General features: G+C 47.2%; 1 protein-coding gene across 5 annotated transcripts in view; it reads right to left on the bottom strand.

Moving 5' to 3' along the window:
- taf1a (TATA box binding protein (TBP)-associated factor, RNA polymerase I, A) overlaps positions 1-16,609 on the bottom strand; it is a 35,749-nt gene extending 19,140 nt beyond the window's left edge. Inside the window, exons 1-6 of one of the 5 annotated variants that reach the window (XM_072508231.1) lie at positions 16,408-16,609; positions 9,536-9,696; positions 6,271-6,440; positions 4,669-4,782; positions 3,781-3,979; positions 2,549-2,676 (exon numbers count right to left, since the gene is read on the bottom strand). In XM_072508231.1, the coding sequence (XP_072364332.1) occupies positions 2,549-2,676; positions 3,781-3,979; positions 4,669-4,782; positions 6,271-6,440; positions 9,536-9,662 (738 nt within the window). In that variant the 5' untranslated portion in view covers positions 9,663-9,696; positions 16,408-16,609. Of the gene's footprint in view, positions 1-2,548; positions 2,677-3,780; positions 3,980-4,668; positions 4,783-6,270; positions 6,441-9,535; positions 9,697-10,468; positions 10,569-15,122; positions 16,352-16,407 lie in introns of those variants that run through there. The other 4 variants (XM_072508242.1, XM_072508251.1, XM_072508261.1 and 1 more) reach the window with 4 other exon arrangements.
- Between the last annotated feature and the right edge of the window lie 4,588 nt (positions 16,610-21,197).

Here is a 21,197-nt window from a genome sequence, read left to right as displayed (position 1 = left end):
ATTCAAATCGCGCAGGTCTGAAAAAACCAAGTTGGAGGCGGACCTGGGGGAGGTACTCCAAGCTTGAGTATAGTGTTCAATTCTGGTCGCCACACTACCAGAAGGATGTGGAGGCTTTAGAGAGGGTGCAGAAGAGATTTACCAGAATGTTGCCTGGTATGGAGGGCATAAGCTATGAGGAGCGATTGAATAAACTCGGTTTGTTCTCACTGGAACGAAGGAGGTTGAGGGGCGACCTGATAGAGGTATACAAAATTATGAGGGGCATAGACAGAGTGGATAGTCAGAGGCTTTTCCCCAGGGTAGAGGGGTCAATTACGAGGGGGCATAGGTTTAAGGTGAGAGGGGCAAAGTTTAGAGTAGATGTACGAGGCAAGTTTTTTACGCAGAGGGTAGTGGGTGCCTGGAACTCACTACCGGAGGAGGTAGTGGAGGCAGGGACGATAGGGACATTTAAGGGGCATCTTGACAAATATATGAATAGGATGGGAATAGAAGGATACGGACCCAGGAAGTGTAGAAGATTGTAGTTTAGTCGGGCAGTATGGTCGGCACGGGCTTGGAGGGCCGAAGGGCCTGTTCCTGTGCTGTACATTTCTTTGTTCTTTGTTCTTTGACAGAAGCTGCCGGCAGAAAAACCAAGTTGGAGGCGGACCTGGGGGAGGTACTCCAAGCTTGACAGAAGCTGCCGGCAGAAACTCACTGAAAGAAGGGGGCGGAGCCAGCGCCAAATTCAAATCGCGCAGGTCTGCCTAGCTGGAAGAAGCGGACCTGCAAGGAATACCCGGAAACATACAGCTCTGACCGGCTCAAAGGGGGCGGGACCAGCGGGAACTTTAAAACTTACCTTTTCAATGCAAAAGGGGCTGGCCGATCACAGAACAAAGCCAGGTAAAGCAATATAAAAGGGGCTGTGTTTTCAATTGGGGGTCTCTTCGTTCCTGGCTCGACCTCTGCACCCCTGACTTGACCTCTGCAGCCTGTGACCGTAAGTAACCCGCAGCAGCTTGCGAAACTCCCTTGATTTTAATAGTGGTTGAGGCTTTGGGGAAGGGAACTTGTTTTGTGCCTTGTGATTTTGCTAAAACCTGTGTAACCGTAAGAATTTTCGTTGTGTCCGCTATATTACCTTTTGAATAGACTTAGTTGTATTAGAGCATAAGATTTTATTGTGTTTCTTCTGTTGATGATTTTGACCTGGGTTTTACAATAAACCTTGATTTGATGCTAATTGGAGTCGTTTAAATTCTTCAATCCTTCACCAGCGATCTCTGACCAAGTCATTGTTAAAAATACTCCTCACCTTAATTCCGGGTTCAAGAATCGAGGGTCATCTTGAGCGATTCACTCAGGACAGACTGCTGGTTAGGAAATAAACAGCAGTGTCCTATTCTCTCTCTTGGGAAAGCTACTCTAGTGGAGTAGGAACCGGGTGGGTGTTGTACCACCGGCAAGAGAGAGAATCACCTGGGTATTGGTAGGGGTCTGGAGATCTGTGTGATATAAGTCTCAGGCTGTCGGTTAGGAATAAACGGCAGGCTTGAATCAGTGCTCTCTTCAGTGGAAGTGTCCCAGTGCGACATCCCCTGGCCTCTGAAGTTTCAGTGCCAGCTGGAGAGAGACACACACAGACATCCAAACCCCAGATATCGGCCCAGTAGTGGAGTAGCGGAGATGGCACCCTCTACAGTAATGTGGACAAACATGGCCAATTCACACACAGCAAGGTGTCACATTCAACACCAAGATAAATCACCAGGTCATTTGGTGGCATTGACGGAGGGATGAATATTGACCAGGGCACCAGAAGGACGAACCTGCGGTACTTGGAATTGTGCCAAGGAATTGTTTTTTTTGTCCACGGAAGACAGAAGACTCGGCCTTGGTAAAATGTTTTATACAAAGGAAGGCACCCTCTGACACTGCAGCAGTCATCTGATACTGTGCACCAAGTGACATCCTGGATGTGGCACAGAGGCACAGTGATTAGCATTCCTGCCTCAGTGCCTGGGTCCCAAGTTCAATTCCAGCCTTGGGTCACTGTCTGTGGAGTTTGCACTTTCTCCCAGTGTCTACGTGGGTTTCCAACGAGTGCTCCGGTTTCCTCCCACAGTCCAAAGATATGCAGGTTAGGTGGATTGGCCATGCTAAATCATCCCTTAATGTCCAAAAAAGATGCGTACATTGGGTTGAAGGGTAATTGGGGTAGAGCGGGAGACTGAGCTTGGGTGGATGCTCTTTCAGGTGGTCAGTGCAGACTCAATGGGCCGAATGGCCTCCTTCAGCACTATAGAGCTTCTATGATATTGAGCTCAGGATTTTGGAGTGAGGCTTGAATGCTTGAACCCCTGACTGAGCGGTTAGTGCTCTGTCACTGATCCAGTGCTGGTGCACAAACCACACTCATTTCAACTGTTGTATTTAGTACCAATACGAAATAACACTGGGATGGCATTAAACTCCTTGTGAAAGGCTACTCAAAAAAAAAGGGAAAACATTGAAATTTTATAACATTTTGTACTAAGCAACCAAAAGTATTGAAACTTACATTTACATAACTGAGTATAAAGGGATCCCATACACCAGGAATTTGTACAGCATCATGCAGACCAATAGAGGCTTGTCGGAAGTAGTTGTGTATCTCTTGTGTTGAGTATGAATCGACTGCATCATCAGCTGGTTTTAGAATACAAAATATTACTTCTTCGAAACAAGGTAAAACTTGTATTTGTATCACACCTTACAATGCAGCAGAGTGTCCGATTGGGTTCCCCAAGAGTATAGTCAGACAAAACCAGCGCCGGTGTGCCAAGGGATCACATTTGTGATGAGGAGGAAGTGATCAAAGAGGATTTTTCGGAGAATGGCAGAGATAAAAATGGTGTGAGGTCAGGAAGAAGAGTCATTGTCAGAGATATTCTGGCTCCATTTGGGCAGGTAAGGGTGACAAGACAAGTCTTATTGGACTAGCTGCAGGAGGATAGAGTGGCCGACATATTAAAGACAGCAGAGAGGCAATGGAAGAATGGAGCATCAAGGTCACAGTCAATGTTATTTATGACTTGAATTGAAGTTGTTTCATTGAGGTGGCCAAGGCAGAAACCTGTCTGGTGAGATTTACATTTCAGTTCTCTAAAAATGAAAACTAATCTTTAGCTAAAGCGCCCAAGAAGAGTAAAATCTAACCGTGAATCGAACACATCTCAAATCTAGGTTTTAAATGGAGTATGGAATATTGGACGGGCAGTCAACCTTCTCCCAGGAGGCAGGTGGCTCACTTAAATACCTTAACAATGCTGCAAATGTCAGATTTTACCTCAACTTTACACCAGCCAGTCGGGTTTCACAGACCTCAGGAAATAAGGCAGTCAAGTGTCCCTCTCGCACTTCATAGGGGTCAAAAGGATCAGGAGCCCACCTTCAGTGACTCCAATCTACCCCCTCCCAACCAAGCTACCTGCAAACCATTCCCACAATCGGCCATGCTTCCCCAACCCTTGCAAGTCACGATTCACCAGACATTGCCTGCCCCCCAAATCGTTAAAGGGGTCCTGCCATTGAATTTGAAGTTCCTGAGGGACCCAGACTGCAAAACCGCCTTGCCCCATCCCCATAAATAACAGGGTTGTCATTTAAAAACATTTCAGCCGAAGTGCACTTCTATAGACGGGCAGGCATTTGCTGGATTTGGAAAATCCAATTAGGAGAATGCCTCTTAAATTCAAGGAAAACACTAAAGAGCAGGAATGTCTACTTCTGGCACCACAAACATGCACATACCTGTCTGGTGAAGAACACCGTTCTTTTTAGCCCATGTGTAATAGTCAAGCATTGCCCTATAGCCTTGTATGAGTTTGAGCACTTTTTGCTGATCTACTGATTTTTCTCCGTATCTCCATGTTTCAGCCAGTGTCAGTTCTCGGTAGGCTTCATCCATCTTTCCAATGCACAGAAGGTGAATAGCATGCTCCAAGCACACCTTGAGGAACAGAGAAAACAGGAGAGATTATAATTTTCCCTGGCACAGCGAGTTGGGCTCGTCAGCTAGCTGTTTAAAAAATGTGCACAAGCAGACCACGTGGCCTATTGGATAAATGCACACTGTCCAGCAAGGCACTGAGCCGAACAAGGTGGTTCCAGACTTAAACTTGAACAAAGTGCATGATCTGGCACTAAGTATGAGCAGTGCAACTGAACATCAACTTCATGATTCCTGGTATATCTTTATGGAATGCACATTCAATAAAGAATCTGTTTTCTTAATGACCATTCAATAATGATGATAATTGTCACAGAAATAGTCCAAACACACAGGTAGGCCAGACTGTAATTCAGTTGGGCTCTAATCAGCAATGTTGCTTCAGTTTACTATGCAAAGGTAGGCCACACTACAATCCAGTTGGGCTCTAATCAGCAATGCTGCTTCAGTTTACTACACGATGAGTGAATTTTAGATTGCTTTTACATTTTTAAAGAAAGAAAGTGTGTAAAAGAAACAACTTTGCTGTTCTTGTTGAGAACGACAAGATCTTAACATTCAGAATGTTTGAATGGATCACAAGAGCAGAGCCAAATTCACGACACTTTGGAAGTACTTCAATGGTTGCAAAGTGCTTTGGGGTGCCAGAAGGCCATGATAAGGGCGACACAAGTCCCAAGTCTTGTTACCTTCAGGTAATGCTTCACTCCAATATTCTTCATTTTCCCAGCAAATAAACTGATGTCCTGAGTGCAGCTGTTGGGATGATGCTGGAGTATTGCAGTTCCCATTCTCCAAACTACCTGATGGACAAAGACCACCAGAGCTATTTCAATATTCCTTTGCTCAACGTTCTCACAAAAATAAAGCAAGACACAGCTAACCAAAAGCAAACTTGTTGGCATTTTTAGACATTTCTTCACTGAAATATCTTCACTGCAAAATGTTTTATCAAACAAAATAAGTCTTTTTAATACCCATCAGTGAAAGGACACAGATATAATAGGGCAGCAATCTGAAATCATAAAGGGAATGTTTGGGAATATACCTTGCTTAAATCTGTTCCCTTACTATTTAAATCATTTTGGTGCTGTATTAAGTTACGATGTAACATGCAGTTGTTATTTAATAATATTAGTTAGCAGCTATAAACATTCAATCAAGTACATTTTCTCATGAATAGTACTAACTTATAATGACCAGATATATTTTTGAAAGTAAAACAATTGTTAATATCATAAAATATACACAACACAGAAAAGACAAGGTAAAGTCTATAGAGCAAGTTCTGGTTAGTGTACAGGAGTGGGTGTCCCACGACATTGTTCACATAGAGCCCAAGAGTCATTGCCCTATAACATGAGTTACAATAACCCAGGGCGGCATGGTGGTGCAGTAGTTAGCACTGCTGCCTTGCGGCGTTGAGGACCCGGGTTCGATCCCGGCTCTGCGTCGCTGTCCGTGTGGAGTTTGCACATTCTCCCCATGTTTGCGTGGGTCTCACCCCCACAAGCAAAAAGATGTGCAGGGTAGGCGAATTGGCCACGCTAAATTGCCCCTTAAATGGAAAAAAAAAGAATTGGGTACCGTAAATTTTCAAAAAGAGCAACAAAAATCCTGATGAATCCTCTTGCTCTCTCAGCTTCTCCCTCACCCAATTCATCTCAGAGCCACAAAGAGACTCCAAACAACTTGCAAAAAGAGTAGATCCTACAGTGGGAATAAACAAAATGTCCACTTCAGGAAGCAATAACATTGCAGGAGTGTTGGGAGCAGCAGTATCAGTGTGGGGAACTGATACAACTGCTTTTCAGCAATAGTCACAAATGGGCCGACATTTAACTTAGAATTTACAGCGAACGTGGGCATTGGGGGTATAGCAGTGTACTGTTTATGCTAATGGAGTACTAAATCCGGGGAACGCGTAAACCCCACAACATCAATTCAAGAATTTAAATTCTGCTTGAAAAGAAACTGGAACTAAAAAAGTTGATCAGTAAAAAAATGACCATGAAGTTGCCAATTTGTCACATCAACCCAAATGGTTCACGAACGTCATGAGGGAAGGAACTTGCTGCCCATACCATGTCTGGCCTATAATGGCTCCAGACCTATACCAATGTGGTTGGAACTTAACTGTGCACTGAATTTGCCTAGCGAGGCACTCAGCAATCAAGAACATGCAACACCATAGCCTATTCAGGCCCTTGCCCCAGAGTCACCCACACTTTTGAGCATATCGTTTCAGAGAAGTCTGTATTATTACGGTGACATTCCAGGATGGGCCATACCTTACTGGCAGATTCCTGTTTCCTGGTAGTGTTGTCTTCTAAGATCTGGAAGTAGTTTGTCATCAGTTCTGCTGCGGTCTGCCACTGGTGATGAAACATGGCTTTCTGAATGCGATTCAGACAGGTTTGGACCGTCTTTCGGAAGCCAGTCTGTTTTCTATCGCTGACATCTGTATATCACAAGTGTAGACTTAAAGATTGCACCGGCTTTGTAACCACACGTGCACAGAACTGATCAAAGATGCACAGCCACACAAACTTACTGCTGAATTAACAAATATTCCCTGAAATAAGTCAGCTTGCTGCAGGACGGGTTGCTAGTTATTACGATATTTCAGGGCTTCATCAGGTATTTCGCTAGTTGGGTGCCAAACACAACTCCAGTTTACTTTCCACAATTATGTGGTAATGTAGCAGAACTCAGAGCCCCTGTAGTTTCATTCGTCACCCAACTTCTCTGCAGCAACAGAATAAATACATTATAGCGTATGATCTGGGCTATAAACTACAAAGTTAAATCTCCTGAGGTGATGTCCAGATTCAAAAGTGATGCAGGGCAAGTGGAAGCAACTGATTCAGTGAGTATGGTCAGGTTAAATACTTACTACTTTACTGCTTGTAGTTTGTAAGGGATTTCTTAGTAACGAGGACCAAGAAAGGCCTTCTTGATATTTTTTTGATTTTAGGCTATCTTCTAAAAGGTTTACTTTAAAGGTGTGGGTCATGGCAGCAGAGCTCAAAGCTGTGATGTGCTCTTCCTGCTCCATGTGGGAAGCTGGGAAAGTTTCCAGTGCCCGGGGCCAGCATGTGTGCAGAAGTGTCTCCAGCTGCAGCTCCTGGAAGCCCAGGTTTCCCATCCGTAGCAGCGGCTGGGGACACTGAATAGCATCCACAAGTCTGAGAGTATTGTCAATATCTCGTATAGACAGGTGGTCACACTGCAGGCTAAAACTCCAAAGGCAGGAAGGGAATGGGTGACCATCAGGCAGAGCAAGAAGACGAGGCAGGCAGTGCATAAATCTCCTGTAGCCATTCCTCTGCAAAATATATAGACTGCTTTGGATACAACAGTAACTTCATACTTGTGGCAATACAAGATTATTATTATTATTATTGAGGGGTATGACCTCTCAGGGGAAAGCAGAAACAGACATATTTGTTGCACCATGGTTCGCTCTGCTACACGGGGAGGGGGGGGGGGGGGGGTAAAATGTGTGGGAATGCACGGGTTAATATAAAGGCGTTTCTGTTTCAGCAAACAAGACTCCAGGATGGCATGTTGCCTCCCTGGTGCTTGGGCTAAGGGTATCTCAGGACGGCTACAGGACATTCTGAACAGAGAAGATGATCATGGTCCACATTGGTTCAAAACGACGAAGATTAAAAAGGGATAATGACCTAAAAGCAGAATATAGGAGTTAGGAAGTAAATTGAAAATGAGGACTTCAAAAAAACAAAGAACAATGCAGCGCAAGGACAGGCTCTTTGGCCCACCAAGCCCGCACCAATGATGTGCCCTATCCATGCCAACCGCCAGTATCCTTCTATACCCAGTTTGTTCATGTGCCTATTCAGATAAGTCTTTACGATCGCTAACATATCTGCCTCAACTACCTCACTTGGCAGTGCATTCCAGGCCACCACCAACCTGTGTAAAAAAGGTAGTGATCTCAAGCAGAAATAGCAGAAAATATCAGACGAATAGGTGGCTGGGGAGATGGTGCGAGGCGGGGGTGGGGCAGATTCCTGAGGTATTGGGACCAGTTCTGGGGGAAGTGGGACCAGTACAAACTGGACAGGTTACTTCTGGGCAGGACCGGGACTGATGTTCAAGGGGGAGTCTTTGCTGGAGTGGCTGGAGAGAGTTTAAGATAAAAAGAAAGGGGGGGATGGGAACCTGCACTAGGAGTCAGAGAAGGGGGAAAACACTGACAAGAACGAAAGACAGAAAGGGGAATAGAAGAATGAGGCATTATCTCATCGAAACCTATAGATCCGAAAAGGACTAGACAGGGTAGATGCAGGAAGGATGCTCCTGATGATGGAGGGGTGGGTAACAGTCCAGAACCAGAGGTCATAACTTTTAGGATTGAGATGAGAACAGGTTACTGAGTTGGATGATGATCAGTCATAGTCATAATGAATGGTGGAACAGGCTTGACGGGCTGAATGGCCTCGTCCTGCTCCTATTTTCTATATGTGCAATGTTAATAATGCCTACTTTCCAGAGCATGGATTATCATCTGACAGTGACATCTCAAGCAACCACTGCAGTAAACTAAATGTGTCCATCAAGGTGCTGTGATTTGAAAATGCAATGTATGTCCTGGCTTGAGCGCAGCTGTGGACAACAACTGAAACCCCAGTGGTGGCACTGCCTCGGAGAATCACCTTCAGCGGCAATGGCACTAACTGCCCCCGAATTGCTGCAATTCAAGTGGTGATATACAACTCTAAACAGTGGTGAAATTTCTCCTTGATCTCCAATGACTTCAATTTTACTGGCAGCAGTTCTGTAACCAAGGTGAAATTAATCCAATTGTTCAATTTGCATTCTACAGGTCATCTGCTCCAAATATGATCACCCTTTTAACTAAAAAAAAGCCCAAATTTCTTTACATACCTTAAACTGCATCCCTAATCCTCCAGTCGCACAACTGAAAGAACATTAATTGCCCTCTTACCAGCTCCAAAGAGCACAGAATTCAGCCATTGAAATGCATTCAACATGTAATCAACATCGCCATTCCTTCTATCTAACCTCAAACTCAATACGCTCATCTACTCTTGACAAATTCCTTCCCGAAATCCAGTTCGATCACATCAAACACCTCACCTTTTATTCAGCAAATTTGTAAATCTTGGAAGAAATTCAGTCATTTAATCAAAGGTCTGCTCCTGTTTACTTTTAATAGTCAGACAAAAGTCTTCTTTACATTATCCTTCAAAGTCACAAAGACTTTCCACACAGCCAAGGCAGGACCCACGGTTCTGTAAACCTGTGGATGCAACGCACCCCACCCCCCCCCACCCCCACCCGATACCATTCAAAAACCTTGCCCAACCACCTAGATCAGGAAAACCACACTAACCATTTGCCATTTCTAAAGATGGCATCGCCACAGCACATATGCAAGACAGCTCCATTGGGCAGTTTTTCCCCCCAGATTTCATTAACCCCTTTAACAACATTTACTGAGCCACTGCATACAGACTCCGCACACAAATTAAGCTAGACGTAGATCGTTTACTGAGCTGGCCATACTTTGGAATTGAAGTATACTCGTCGGTAAAGGTAAACGGATTTCTGGATGAGAGCAGCTTGCCCAAACACTCTCTTCGCAAGTGGAAGCATCTTGTTCTGCGATGAGCTGAGCTATCTCGGCATCCATCTTCAGCTCACTGTTCAAGTGAAACTAAGGTGGGCTGAAAAGATAGAGGTCATCATTGAAGGAGCAAATCGAGTAAATTAAAATCACAAAAGTTAATGATCAATGGGCTGATAATTTAACTTGAAGTTTATCTTGCATTCAGATTTAAATCAAAGTGGTGAAATCAGCTGAAAACAAACACAGACTTTTTTGGCATGGAAATAAATCCAAAAATGCTCATCATAAGCAAAGTACAGATTTCAAAACCATCTCAGTTTTGGAAGAAACGTTAAAATAATGCTTCCAACTTCTCGCAAAGGGATTAATGTTCCACAGAGTTAGCATGCAGTGCTGGCTGCATTCAGCACTTCCTCCACCGGGGACTTCTGTTTAGCAATCTGCCCTAGATGTGGGTAAAGTTCACATCAATCCTGCCAGTATGTAAACAGAGAAACACACCCAGTGTCCAATGGAAAACACCACTGGAACTGTCTGACAAAAATCAGTCGCTTTCGTGATGTAGTAGTGATATTATTCCCATACAAACCACATGTTCTGCGGTGAGTTCTACCACAGCAGGAAAACATGGGAGTGGAAGATAATCAATCCACAGGGAGATAGGGCATTCCTTTCTTTAGTATTCCACTGCTAGTTACATTTGGGTAAGCCCAAGAACAATTGCACCACATGACAAAGGTCTTTAAGCTCATCTGATCACACCCTTCCAGAAACCCAAACCTATTTACCTCCCATTTCAGTATCCCTCATGCTGCTCTTAACCCTACACCTCAACCACTGCAGTCGGCAAGTGTACAGAAACACTCAACTCCCCGTGTCTCCTGGTTCTGAAAGCATTATTTCATGTTCACTCCATCTTATAAAGCAGCTTAGATAGCTCCAGGAAGTTCCCTGCAAAGGAGCTTCTTTTATCGCACAAGAGGTCTAGTGTTTTTAATTATTTCTTGTTGATTTTCTATTGGTTTCTGGGGATCATACTGTACACAGTATCTCCTTTGCCCCTCCCTCATGTCACATGCCTGCAGCGCTCGGTTAAGAATGGAAAAAAGAAACAGAAATGATGAGTAAAGAAAGCATGTGCAAAGAAGAATTTCATTACATTTCTCTCATTTTCTGGATATTTAACAGGAGACATAAAAAGAGAACAGAATAACATTTGAACACATTAAGATGGTCACTGGATTCCCTGAAAGAATGGCATTTTTTTTTAAGTACTAAAGCTCCCTCTTGTGGTGAAGAATAAATGTTGCAAATTATATGGCTTAGTGCTAATATTGGAATGCTCAGAATAATAAAAATTTAAACATGCTCACTTCAAATTGTGGTACCAGATCTTTCTAATGATGAACAAATTCATGGTGAATAGTTTTGAAGCATTTCAGTCTTAAATAACCAGGAGACGAAAAAGTGTCAAAACTGCAATTGTGACTTTGCTTCATCGTACTCTCGATCCTTCCCATGATTCACTTGTACATATAGGGACCCTCGCCGGTCTGCACCGACCCTCGTTTCGGTGGGTTTAACTGCCAGATACTGTGTTGTGGTTAGTTAACTGCCTGTACACTAGTGAGCACCAAGGTAGAGGCAAGTCCAATCACTACTCGTGCTGCAGGATTTACACCAAATGGAACAACCCACTTTGACTGTAAAACAAGGCAGAAGTGTCAAGATGATGGACAATGAAAGTTCAATAACTTGTCGCAGTACCGAGGCAATAGGAGAGGAGCTTGGACAGGTTAAGTAAAAACAGCTTTTATGGGGCATGGCGAGCACAAGCAAATGTTTACTGTGGCGGTTAAGTTTCTGTTCTTTATAAGATTGAATTTTTGATACAGTCTGTGACACCACTCATACAGGGCCTTCAACACAATGAAACATAAATACATTTGCCGGTACATAACTTGAATGCTGCTGAAAAGAGACATGTTGCCAAAGTCTTTTGAATGGCACTCATGATGACTAACACAAGAATGCCAAATTTCAATGATAACAATTTATACTACAGGTGAAAGGGTGCTGATTGGTTGGCAAGTCCACTTTAATTGGCTGAGGTATTGCCATGGTGAAAGCAACACTGATCTATAGGCTCCTCAAGTTCCAGGGTAATTCAAAACTGTCAAACCTCAAAACAATATCTAACATGAGATGTGGGGCGTCATTCTCCGACCCCCCCGCCGGGTCGGAGAATGGCCGTTGGCCGCCGTGAATCCCGCCCCCGCCGAAGTCTCCGCTCCCGGAGATTGGGCGGGGGTGGGAATCTGGCCGCGCCGGTTGGCGGGACCCCCCGCTGGATTCTCCGGCCCGGATGGGCCGAAGTCCCGCCCAGGAATTGCCTGTCCCGCCGACGTAAATCAAACCTGGTATTTACCGGCGGGACCAGGCGGCGTGGGCGGGCTCCAGGGTCCTGGGGGGGGGGCGCGGGGCGATCTGACCCCGGGGGGTGCCCCCACGGTGGCCTGGCTCGCGATCGGGGCCCACCGATCCGCAGGCGGGCCTGTGCCGTGGGGGCACTCTTTCCCTTCCGCCTCCGCTACGGTCTCCACCATGGCGGAGGCGGAAGTGACTCTCCCCACTGCGCATGCGCAGGAAACTGACAGCGGCCGCTGACGCTCCCGCGCATGCGCTGGGAAACTGACAGCGGCCGCTGACGCTCCCGCGCATGCGCCGCATTTCCGCGCCAGCTGGCGGGGCAACAAACGCCATTTCCACCAGCTGGCGGGGCGGAAATCCCTCCGGCGTCGGCCTAGCCCCTCAATGTTGGGGCTAGGCCGCCAAAGATGCGGAGACTTCCGCACCTTTTTGCCGGCGCGATGCCCGTCTGATTGGCGCCGGCTTTGGCGCCAGTCGGCGGGCATCCCGCCGTTGGGGGAGAATTTCGCCCGTGATTCAGCAATTGGACAGCACCTACTGAACAATCCTGTGTGTGCTACAAATTACACCAACAACTAATTTAAGATTTCAGACTCGCAATGTGGCTTGGCTCACTTAGACGTGCTGGAAGCTACATACACTTCACACACAGGGCCCTGTCTTGCATACAGGAGCATGTCCACACATTGCACTTCCTTCAACTAAACAAATGCTTGGGGGACAGCGATTCCCTGGTTCATACCCCGTGGCAATATCTTGACCAGTCACCCTGCCTCATTTAAACAAAAGCTTGGGAGTTAACTGTTCCCTGGTGCATTCCCCGTGACAACACCTCTATTAATCAGAGTCTACTTGCCAACCAAACAGCACTCTCTTCTCATGCAGTTTATATTGCTATTTTCTTTACAATTTGTATTGTTCTGAGTCAATCCTGATGAGTCCAAGATATAAGTCCCAACAGAATCTTTTAACAAAATCGTTTTTTCGGCAATATTAAGTTCTCTGTAAATGTTGGTGAGAGTCATAGCTGACATGCCAAATTTCCTTAGTTTTCTGAGAAAGTAGAGTCGTTGGGGGGGCTTTCTTAACTATAGTGTCGGCATGGGAAGACCAGGACAAGTTGTTGGTGATCTGGACACCTAAAAACTTGAAGCCCCTGACCCTTTCTACTTCGTTCCCATTGATGTAGACAGGGGCATGTTCTCCACTACGCTTCCTGAAGTCGATGACAACCTCCTTAGTTTTGTTGACATTAATGGAGAGATTATTGTCGTCACACCAGATTCTCTATCTCATTCCTGTACTCCGTCTCGTCATTGTTTGAAATCCGACATATTACTGTGGTGTCATCAGCAAATTTGAAAATCGAGTTGATGGGGAATTTGGCCACACAGAGTCATAGGTGTATAAGGAGTATAATAGGGGGCTGAGGACACAGCCTTGTGGGGCACCAGTGTGGAGGATGATCGTGGAGGAGGTGTTGTTGCCTATCCTTACTGATTGTGGGTTAGGAGGTTCAGGATCCAGCCGCAGAGGGTGAGCCGAGGCCCAGGCCACGGAGTCTGGAGATGAGTTTTGTAGGAACAATGGTGTTGAAGGCTGAGCTGTAGTCAATAAATAGGAGTCTGACATAGGTGTCTTTGTTATCTAGGTGTTCCAGGGTTGAAATCAGGGCCAGTGAGATGGCATCTGCTGTGGATCTGTTGCAGCGGTAGGCGAACTGTAGTGGATTAAGGCAATCCGGGAGGTTGGAGTTGATTCGTGCCATGACTAGCCTTTCGAAGCACTTCATGATGATGGATGTCAGAGCCACTGGACGATAGTCATTAAGGCACGCTGCTTGGCTTTTCTTTGATACAGGGATGACGGTTGCCTTCTTGAAGCAGATAGGGACCTCAGATTTTTGTAGAGAGGTAGAAGATGTCTGCGAATACCCCTCCAGCTGATCCACACAAGACCTCGGAGCTCGTCCGGATACCCCATCCGGGCCAGTGGTTTTCCGTGGGTTGACCTTCGAGAAGGCTGCTCTAACATCTGCAATGGTGACCTCAGATACAAGTTCCTCCGAGGCTTCTGTGGTGGAGGGCGTGCTCTCGCTGACCTCTTGCCCAAAGCCTGCATAGAATGCGTTGAGCTCATCAGGGAGGGGTGCGTTGGAGCTGCTGATTTTACATGCCTTCATCTTGCAGCCCGTTATGTCTTGCAGACCTTGTCATAGTCGGCAAGGGTCCGTGTGGCTAACTTAGGACTCGAGCCTGGTCTGGTACTGTCTTTTGGCATCTTTGATGGGTCTCCTTAGATCATATCTGGCTTTCTTGTATAGGTCAGGATCGCCTGGCTTGAATGCCTCAGGCCAATGCAAGCAGTGGATATCCCTCTTCATCCAGGGTTTCCGATTGGGAAACAAGCGGATGTGTTTCTTTGCACACACAGTCTTCTACACACTTACTAATGAAGTCAGTTACTGTAGTGGCGTACGCGTTCAGGCTGGTCGCAGAGTTTTTAAATACTGACCAGTCCACTGACTCTAAGGAGATTATCCGATTCCTCAGACCAACATTGCACAACTTTCTTTGACGGATTCTCCTGCTTCAGTTTTTGCTTATAAGCTGGGAGCAGGAGCACAGCCTTGTGGTCAGATTTGGCAAAGTGTGGGCAGGCGATAGAACGGTAAGCATGTTTGATATTTGTGTAGCAGTGGTCCAGGATGTTTGGGCCTCTAGTGGAACAGGTGACATGTTAGTGGTAACTTGGTAGTATGCTCTGGAGCTTGGCCTGATTGAAGTCCCCAGCCACGATGAACAAGGCCTCGGGATGTTTCGTTTCAAGGGTATTTGTGGTGGTGAATATTTCAACCAGCGCGATTTTCACATTTGCATGGGATATATGTAAACTGCCGTCAGGATAACAGAGCTGAACTCCCGCGTAAGGTAGAAGGAGTGGAATTTTAGCGTCAGCGTTCACAGTCATAGAATCCATCAGTGAAGAAGGAGGTCATTCAGCCAGAATCCACACCAGCCCTTTGAAAGACCACCCTACCTAGGCCCAATCCTCCAACCCCATAATCGTTATTAATGTCACAAGTAGGCTTACATTAACACTGCAATGAAGTTACTGTGTAAATCCTCTCGTCGCCACATTCCGGCACCTGTTCATAGAACATATAGTGTAGGAGGCCATTCGGCCCATCGAGTCTGCACCTACCCACTTAAGCCCTCACTTCCACCCTATCCCCATCTAACCTTTTTGGCCACTAAGGGCAATTTAGCATGGCCAATCCACCTAACCTGCAAGTCTTTGGACTGTGGGAGGAAACCGGATCACCCGGAGGAAACCCATGGGGAATCAAACCTGGGACCCTGGTGCTGTGAAGTGCTAGCCACTTGTGCTACCTTGCTGTTCAGGTACACTGAGGGAGAATTCGTACTGCCCAATTCACCTAACAAGCACATCTTTCGGGACTTGTGGGAGGGAACCGGAGCACCCGGAGGAAACCCATGTAAACACGGGAAGAGCGTGCAGACTCTGCACAAACAGTGAACCAAGCTGGGAATTCGTACTGCCCAATTCACCTAACAAGCACATCTTTCGGGACTTGTGGGAGGGAACCAGAGCACCCGGAGGAAACCCATGTAAACACAGGAAGAGCGTGCACTCTGCACAAACAGTGAGCCAAGCTGGGAATCGAGCCCGGGTCCCTGGCACTGCGAAGCATCAGTGTTAACCACTGTGCTACCATGCCACTCAAACACGGCTAATCTACCTAACATGCACACCTTTGGACTGTGGGTGGAAACCAGAGCACCCAGAGGAAACACACGCAGACACAGGGACAAAACTCCACACTGTTATCCAAGGTTGGATTTCAACCCAGGTCCCTGGTGCTCATGAGGCAGCAATGCTAACCATTGTGCCACCCTGTCCACTGAGCTACAAGACCTCCTTAGGACCAGAGATGCAGTGAGGCATTTGAGGGGAAGTCAGATAAGCATGAGGGGAAAAAAAGACAGGAAAGGAAAACAATGGAGTTAGATGTGGGAGATTCCTGCAGAAAGCAAAGCAAAAACACCAGCAATGATATGCTGCGGGAAATGGTCTGCTTTTGTGTTGTAAGTGCCAGGCAAAAATATTTAACTCCGCACAATAATTTACTTTCTGCATAATAAGAAATGTCATACTGAAATCGTCGTCATATCTTCATTATCATGGTTTTAAACAAGTGGACGCCTTAAAAAATAACTTTCCAAAGGATCAACAACGTAAGTAATATCAGGCATTCCAAGAACTTTGTTTTTATCTCTCCACCCCCTCCCTTGGTTAGTCTGTGACACCGAGTATTCTCAGCAGTGGGCATATGTCCAGCACAGACTCTTCCTACCCTTTGAAATCCTCAGCTTCAACTTCTATTCCCGGGCCAACATTCCGCTCCCGGACCACGTTCTATTCCCGGGCCAACATTCCGCTCCCGGACCACGTTCTATTCCCGGGCCAACATTCCGCTCCCGGGCCACTTTCTATTCCCGGGCCAACATTCCGCTCGCGCACCACATTCTATGTACTTTCCACTTGCAGGCACTCATTCAAACTCCTTCCGGGTCATGGTGCTCTTAAAGTGACCCCCCCCCCCAATTCCAGACGACAGTATTTATTCTGTGACCCGGGACCACCTTCGATATCTTCAAACATTAAAATCATTTTCGTCAATGGAAACCTTTCGTTAATTTCATTCAAAACCGAACAGTAGCTGCATTGTGACCGCCTCCTGTGTTAACATTGATTTATTCAATTCCAGCCACATAAACGCAACGATCAGGGAGTGGGATCCCAAAGGAAACTTGCTGTCAAATAATTTTAAACTCCTAAAAATAAGTCCCGTTTGCGAAAAAAAATCCAATTATGTCTAAATGAGCCAGTTTCACATTAGGTGAGTCAGGCTTGGCAGATGTATAATTTTAAATACTGATTATTCCCATTTCCTGCCTGACTTTCCACACTTTTTGAGTTGTAGTTATAAATGTATGATTTTATAATTCACATGCTTTTGAAGTATAACTTTTACATTGGGGATTAAAATGGTTAAATGTAGGATAAATGGGAAATAAACGAGTTGAGAAGCTGGTAAACAACCCTAAAGTGCAAAACCAAACAGACCTGGGGTAAAAATGTATGACACTTCTAGCAAGCGTAAATGAGCCATGTTATGAGCTCAACTGATTATCTTAAATCTGTTGTTATTGTAGCTGTAAGCACATTCAAGATTGTCCAACAAGTGCTGCACAATCACGGAATCACATCGTACAATGGATGTTTTGTGTTTGGCAAGCACTCATTGATTGAGTAGGGTCTGTACTCTGCGTATTACAAACAACCAAAGCTGTTTGATTTGATCAGACAATCACTGGGATTTATACCCTATGTATCTGGCATCACACCGGCACTGAAAATTCATGCAGAGCGTTGCTCAATTGTGTAGTAGGCAGAACATCTTTTTGGACCGACGGCAACACCCTATTGATGGAAAATATCCTATTGATAATAAGTGAGGCACGATCAATTGGACAAAGACGATAGTTGAATCCAACTGAGGCTTTATTGCTATCAGATGTGTGGCCTCCCACAGCAGCTGGCGAAATGGCTGCTGGCTGGAGGACACGCATATTTATACCCCGCCTCCTGGGCTGAGCCAGCAGAAAGGGACTACGGCGAACCTGTAGTACAGGTCCTGCCGTACATCACCTAATACAGGTGCAACAGTAGTTTACCACATTCACCCCCTGTTAAAAATTGAGTCCGGCGGTGGTGGTGGATAACCATATACAACAATGAGTTAATATTTACAAGATTTGAGCAAACAAATGTCCTTTGATATCTGGTGGACCAGTTAGAGGTTTAGTCAGTCCGGGGCCTTGATGTTCCTCTGGGAGCGACGCAGTGGTGTCGGCGATGTTGGTGCTGATCTGGTCGATGGTGACTCTGGGAGCATGCCAAAATCCTCTTCATCGTTGGGCGTGGGCAGGGGGTGGACGGATGGTCCTGGGGGTGCGGGGGCGGGGGGGGGGCTGCTGTTGGGAGTGACGGGTGAGGGGAGGGTGGTGCCGGGGGAGGAGGTGGTGTGGGGTGGAACCTGCTGGTGCCAGGTCCCTGAGGGAGACAGTATCCTGGCGGTCGTCGGGGAACGCCATGTAGGCGTACTGGGTTTGCGTGGAGCAAGTGCACCCTCTCCACCAACGGGTCCGCCTTGTGGAGTCGGACGTGCTTACGGAGAAGCAGGGTTCCTGGAGCTGTGAGCCAAGTCGGGAGCAAAACACCGGATGTGGACTTCCTGGGGAAGGCAAAAAGGCATTCATGGGGTATATTGTTAGTGGCAGTGCATAGTAATGAGCAAATGGAGTGGAGTGCATCAGGGAGGACATCCTGCCAGCGGGAGGTCAGAAGGTTCCTGGACCGTAGGGCCAGCTGGACGGCCCTCTACACCGTCCCATTCTCCCTTTCTACCTGTCCGTTTCCCCGGGGGTTATAGCTTGTCGTTCTGCTGGAGGCGATACCCCTGCTGAACAGGAACTGACGCAGCTCATCACTCATGAATGAGGATTCCTTGTCACTGTGGATGTAGGCAGGGAAACCGAACAGAGCGAAGATTGTGTTGAAGGCTTCAATGACGGTGGCAGACGTCATGTCGGGGAATGGGATGGCAAAGGGGAATCTGAAGTATTAATCGACCACACTGAGAAAATATGTGTGATGGTTGGTGGAGGGGTGGGGGCCTTTGAAATCCAGCTGAGACGTTTAAAGGGGCGGGAGGCCTTCACCAGGCGCGCGCAGTCCAGCCGGTAGAAGTGCGGCTTGCACTCCGCCCAGACCTGGCAGTCCCTGGCGATTGTCCTTACTTCCTCGACGGAGTAGGGCAGGTTTTGTGCCTTAATGAAGTGGTACAACCGTGTGACTCCTGAGTGATAAAGGCTGTCGTGCAAGGCCCGGAGTCTACCTGTACGCTGGCACATGTACCTCGTGATAGGGCGTCTGGGGGCTCGCTGAGTTTGCCGGGGCGATACATAATCTTGTAATTGTAGATGAAGAGCTCGATCCTCCACCTCATGATTTTATCGTTCTTGATCTTGCCCTGCTGTGTGTTGTTGAACATGAAGGCTACCGACCGTTGGTCAGTGAGGAGAGTGAATCTCCTGCCGGCCAGGTAATGCCTCCAATGCCGCACAGCTTCAACGATAGCTTGGGCCTCCTTTTCGACGGATGAGTGCCGAATTTCTGAGGCATGAAGGGTGCGGGAGAAGAATGCCACGGGTCTGCCTGCCTGATTGAGGGTGGCTGCAAGGGCGACGTCTGATGCGTCGCTTTCTACTAGGAAGGGCAGTGTCTCGTCTACTGCGTGCATCCCGGCCTTGGCAATATCAGCTCTGATCCGGGCGAAGGCCTGTTGGGCCTTGGCCGTCAGGGGAAACTGGGTGGACTGTATGAGTTGGCGGGCCTTGTCCGCATAGTTTGGGACCCACTGAGCGTAGTACGAAAAGAACCCCAGGCAGCTTTTGAGGGCCTTGGGCCAGTGCGGGAGGGGGAGCTCCATGAGGGGGCGCATATGGTTGGGACCGGGCCCCAGAACTCTGTTCTGGACCATATAGCCGAGGATGGCTAAGCGGTTCGTGCGGAACACGCACTTCTCCTTTTTGTAAGTGAGGTTTAGGAGAGTAGCAGCATGGAGAAATTTAGCAAGGTTGGCGTTGTGGTCCTGCTGATCATGGCCGCAGATGGTGACGTTGTCTAGGTACGGAAAGGTGGCCCACAAACCGTACCAGTCGACCATTCGGTCCATCTCCCTTTGGAAGACTGAGACACTGTTTGTGACGCCGAAGGGGACCCTAAGGAAGTGGTATAGGCGGCCGTCTGCCTCGAAGGCAGTGTATGGATGGTCCGATTTACGGATGGGGAGCTGGTGGTAGGCGGATTTCTGGTCTACTGTTGAGAAGACCCGGTACTGCGCAATCTGGTTAACCATGCCAGGTATGCGTGGGAGGGGATACGCGTCGAGCTGCGTGTAGCGGTTGATGGTCTGGCTGTAGTCCACGACCATTCGGTGCTTCTCCCCAGTTTTAACTACTACCACTTGAGCTCTCCAGGGGCTGTTGCTGGCCTCGATGATGCCTTCCCGAAGCAGCCGCTGGACTTCGAACCTGATGAAGATCTTGTCCTGGGTGCTGTACCGTCTGCTCCTGGTGGCGACGGGTTTGCAATCTGGAGTTAGAGTGGCAAAGAGGGAAGGTGGGTCGACCTTAAGGATCGCGAGGCCGCACACAGTAAGGGGTGGTAAGGGCCCGCCGAATTTCAGAGTTAGCCTCTGGAGGTTGCACTGGAAGTCCAGGCCGAGGATTAGTGCAGCGCAGAGGTTAGGGAGGATGGAGAGGCGGAAGCCGCTGAATTCTACACCCTGGACCGTAAGCGTGAGCGTACAGTACCCCCGGATCACTATGCAATGGGATCCGGAGGCCAGGGAGATTTTTTGGCTGGCGGGGTGTATCGTGAGGGAGCAGCGCCTTACCGTATCCGGGTGTATGAAGCTTTCGGTGCTCCCGGAGTCCAGCAGGCAGGAGGTTACATGTCCGTCGACTTTCACGCTGGTGGATGCGTTGGTCAGGTTATGCAGACGAGACTGGTCGATTGACATGGAGGCGAGTCTTGGTTGGTCATCGGATAATGGGGCGGCTGGTGAGCCCGGGTCCTGGAACGCTGGTGGTGCCCATGTGCTGAGGGGTAGACAAGATGGCGGCGCCCAAAGACCTTGAGGGTTACAAAATGGTGGCGCCCATGGAACGCACGTTGCGGGGGTGGAACAAGATGTCAGCGGCACCGGTCCACCGGTTCCCCTTTATCCACAGAATGTATGACTCCTTCAAATAACTTCAAAACATTGACTAAACATAATTTCCCTGTCACAAAACCATGTTGACTCTGCCTGATTTTCTTAATTTTTTCTAAGTGCCCAGCATTGCATCTTTAATAATAGCTTCCACCATTTTTCTTATGACGGATGTTAAGCTGTCTGTCTCCCTTTTTGCTATTTTCCAATCTAATGGAACCTTCCCAGAATCTAAGGAATTTTGGAAAATTAAAACCAACACATGAACTACCTCACTAACTAATTCTTTTAAGACCTCAAGA

This window comes from Scyliorhinus torazame, chromosome 1, assembly GCF_047496885.1.
Source record: "Scyliorhinus torazame isolate Kashiwa2021f chromosome 1, sScyTor2.1, whole genome shotgun sequence".
Taxonomy (NCBI): Eukaryota; Metazoa; Chordata; class Chondrichthyes; order Carcharhiniformes; family Scyliorhinidae; genus Scyliorhinus; species Scyliorhinus torazame.
Note: the sequence above shows the minus strand (reverse complement) of the source record. Positions and strands in the feature narration are given on the sequence as shown.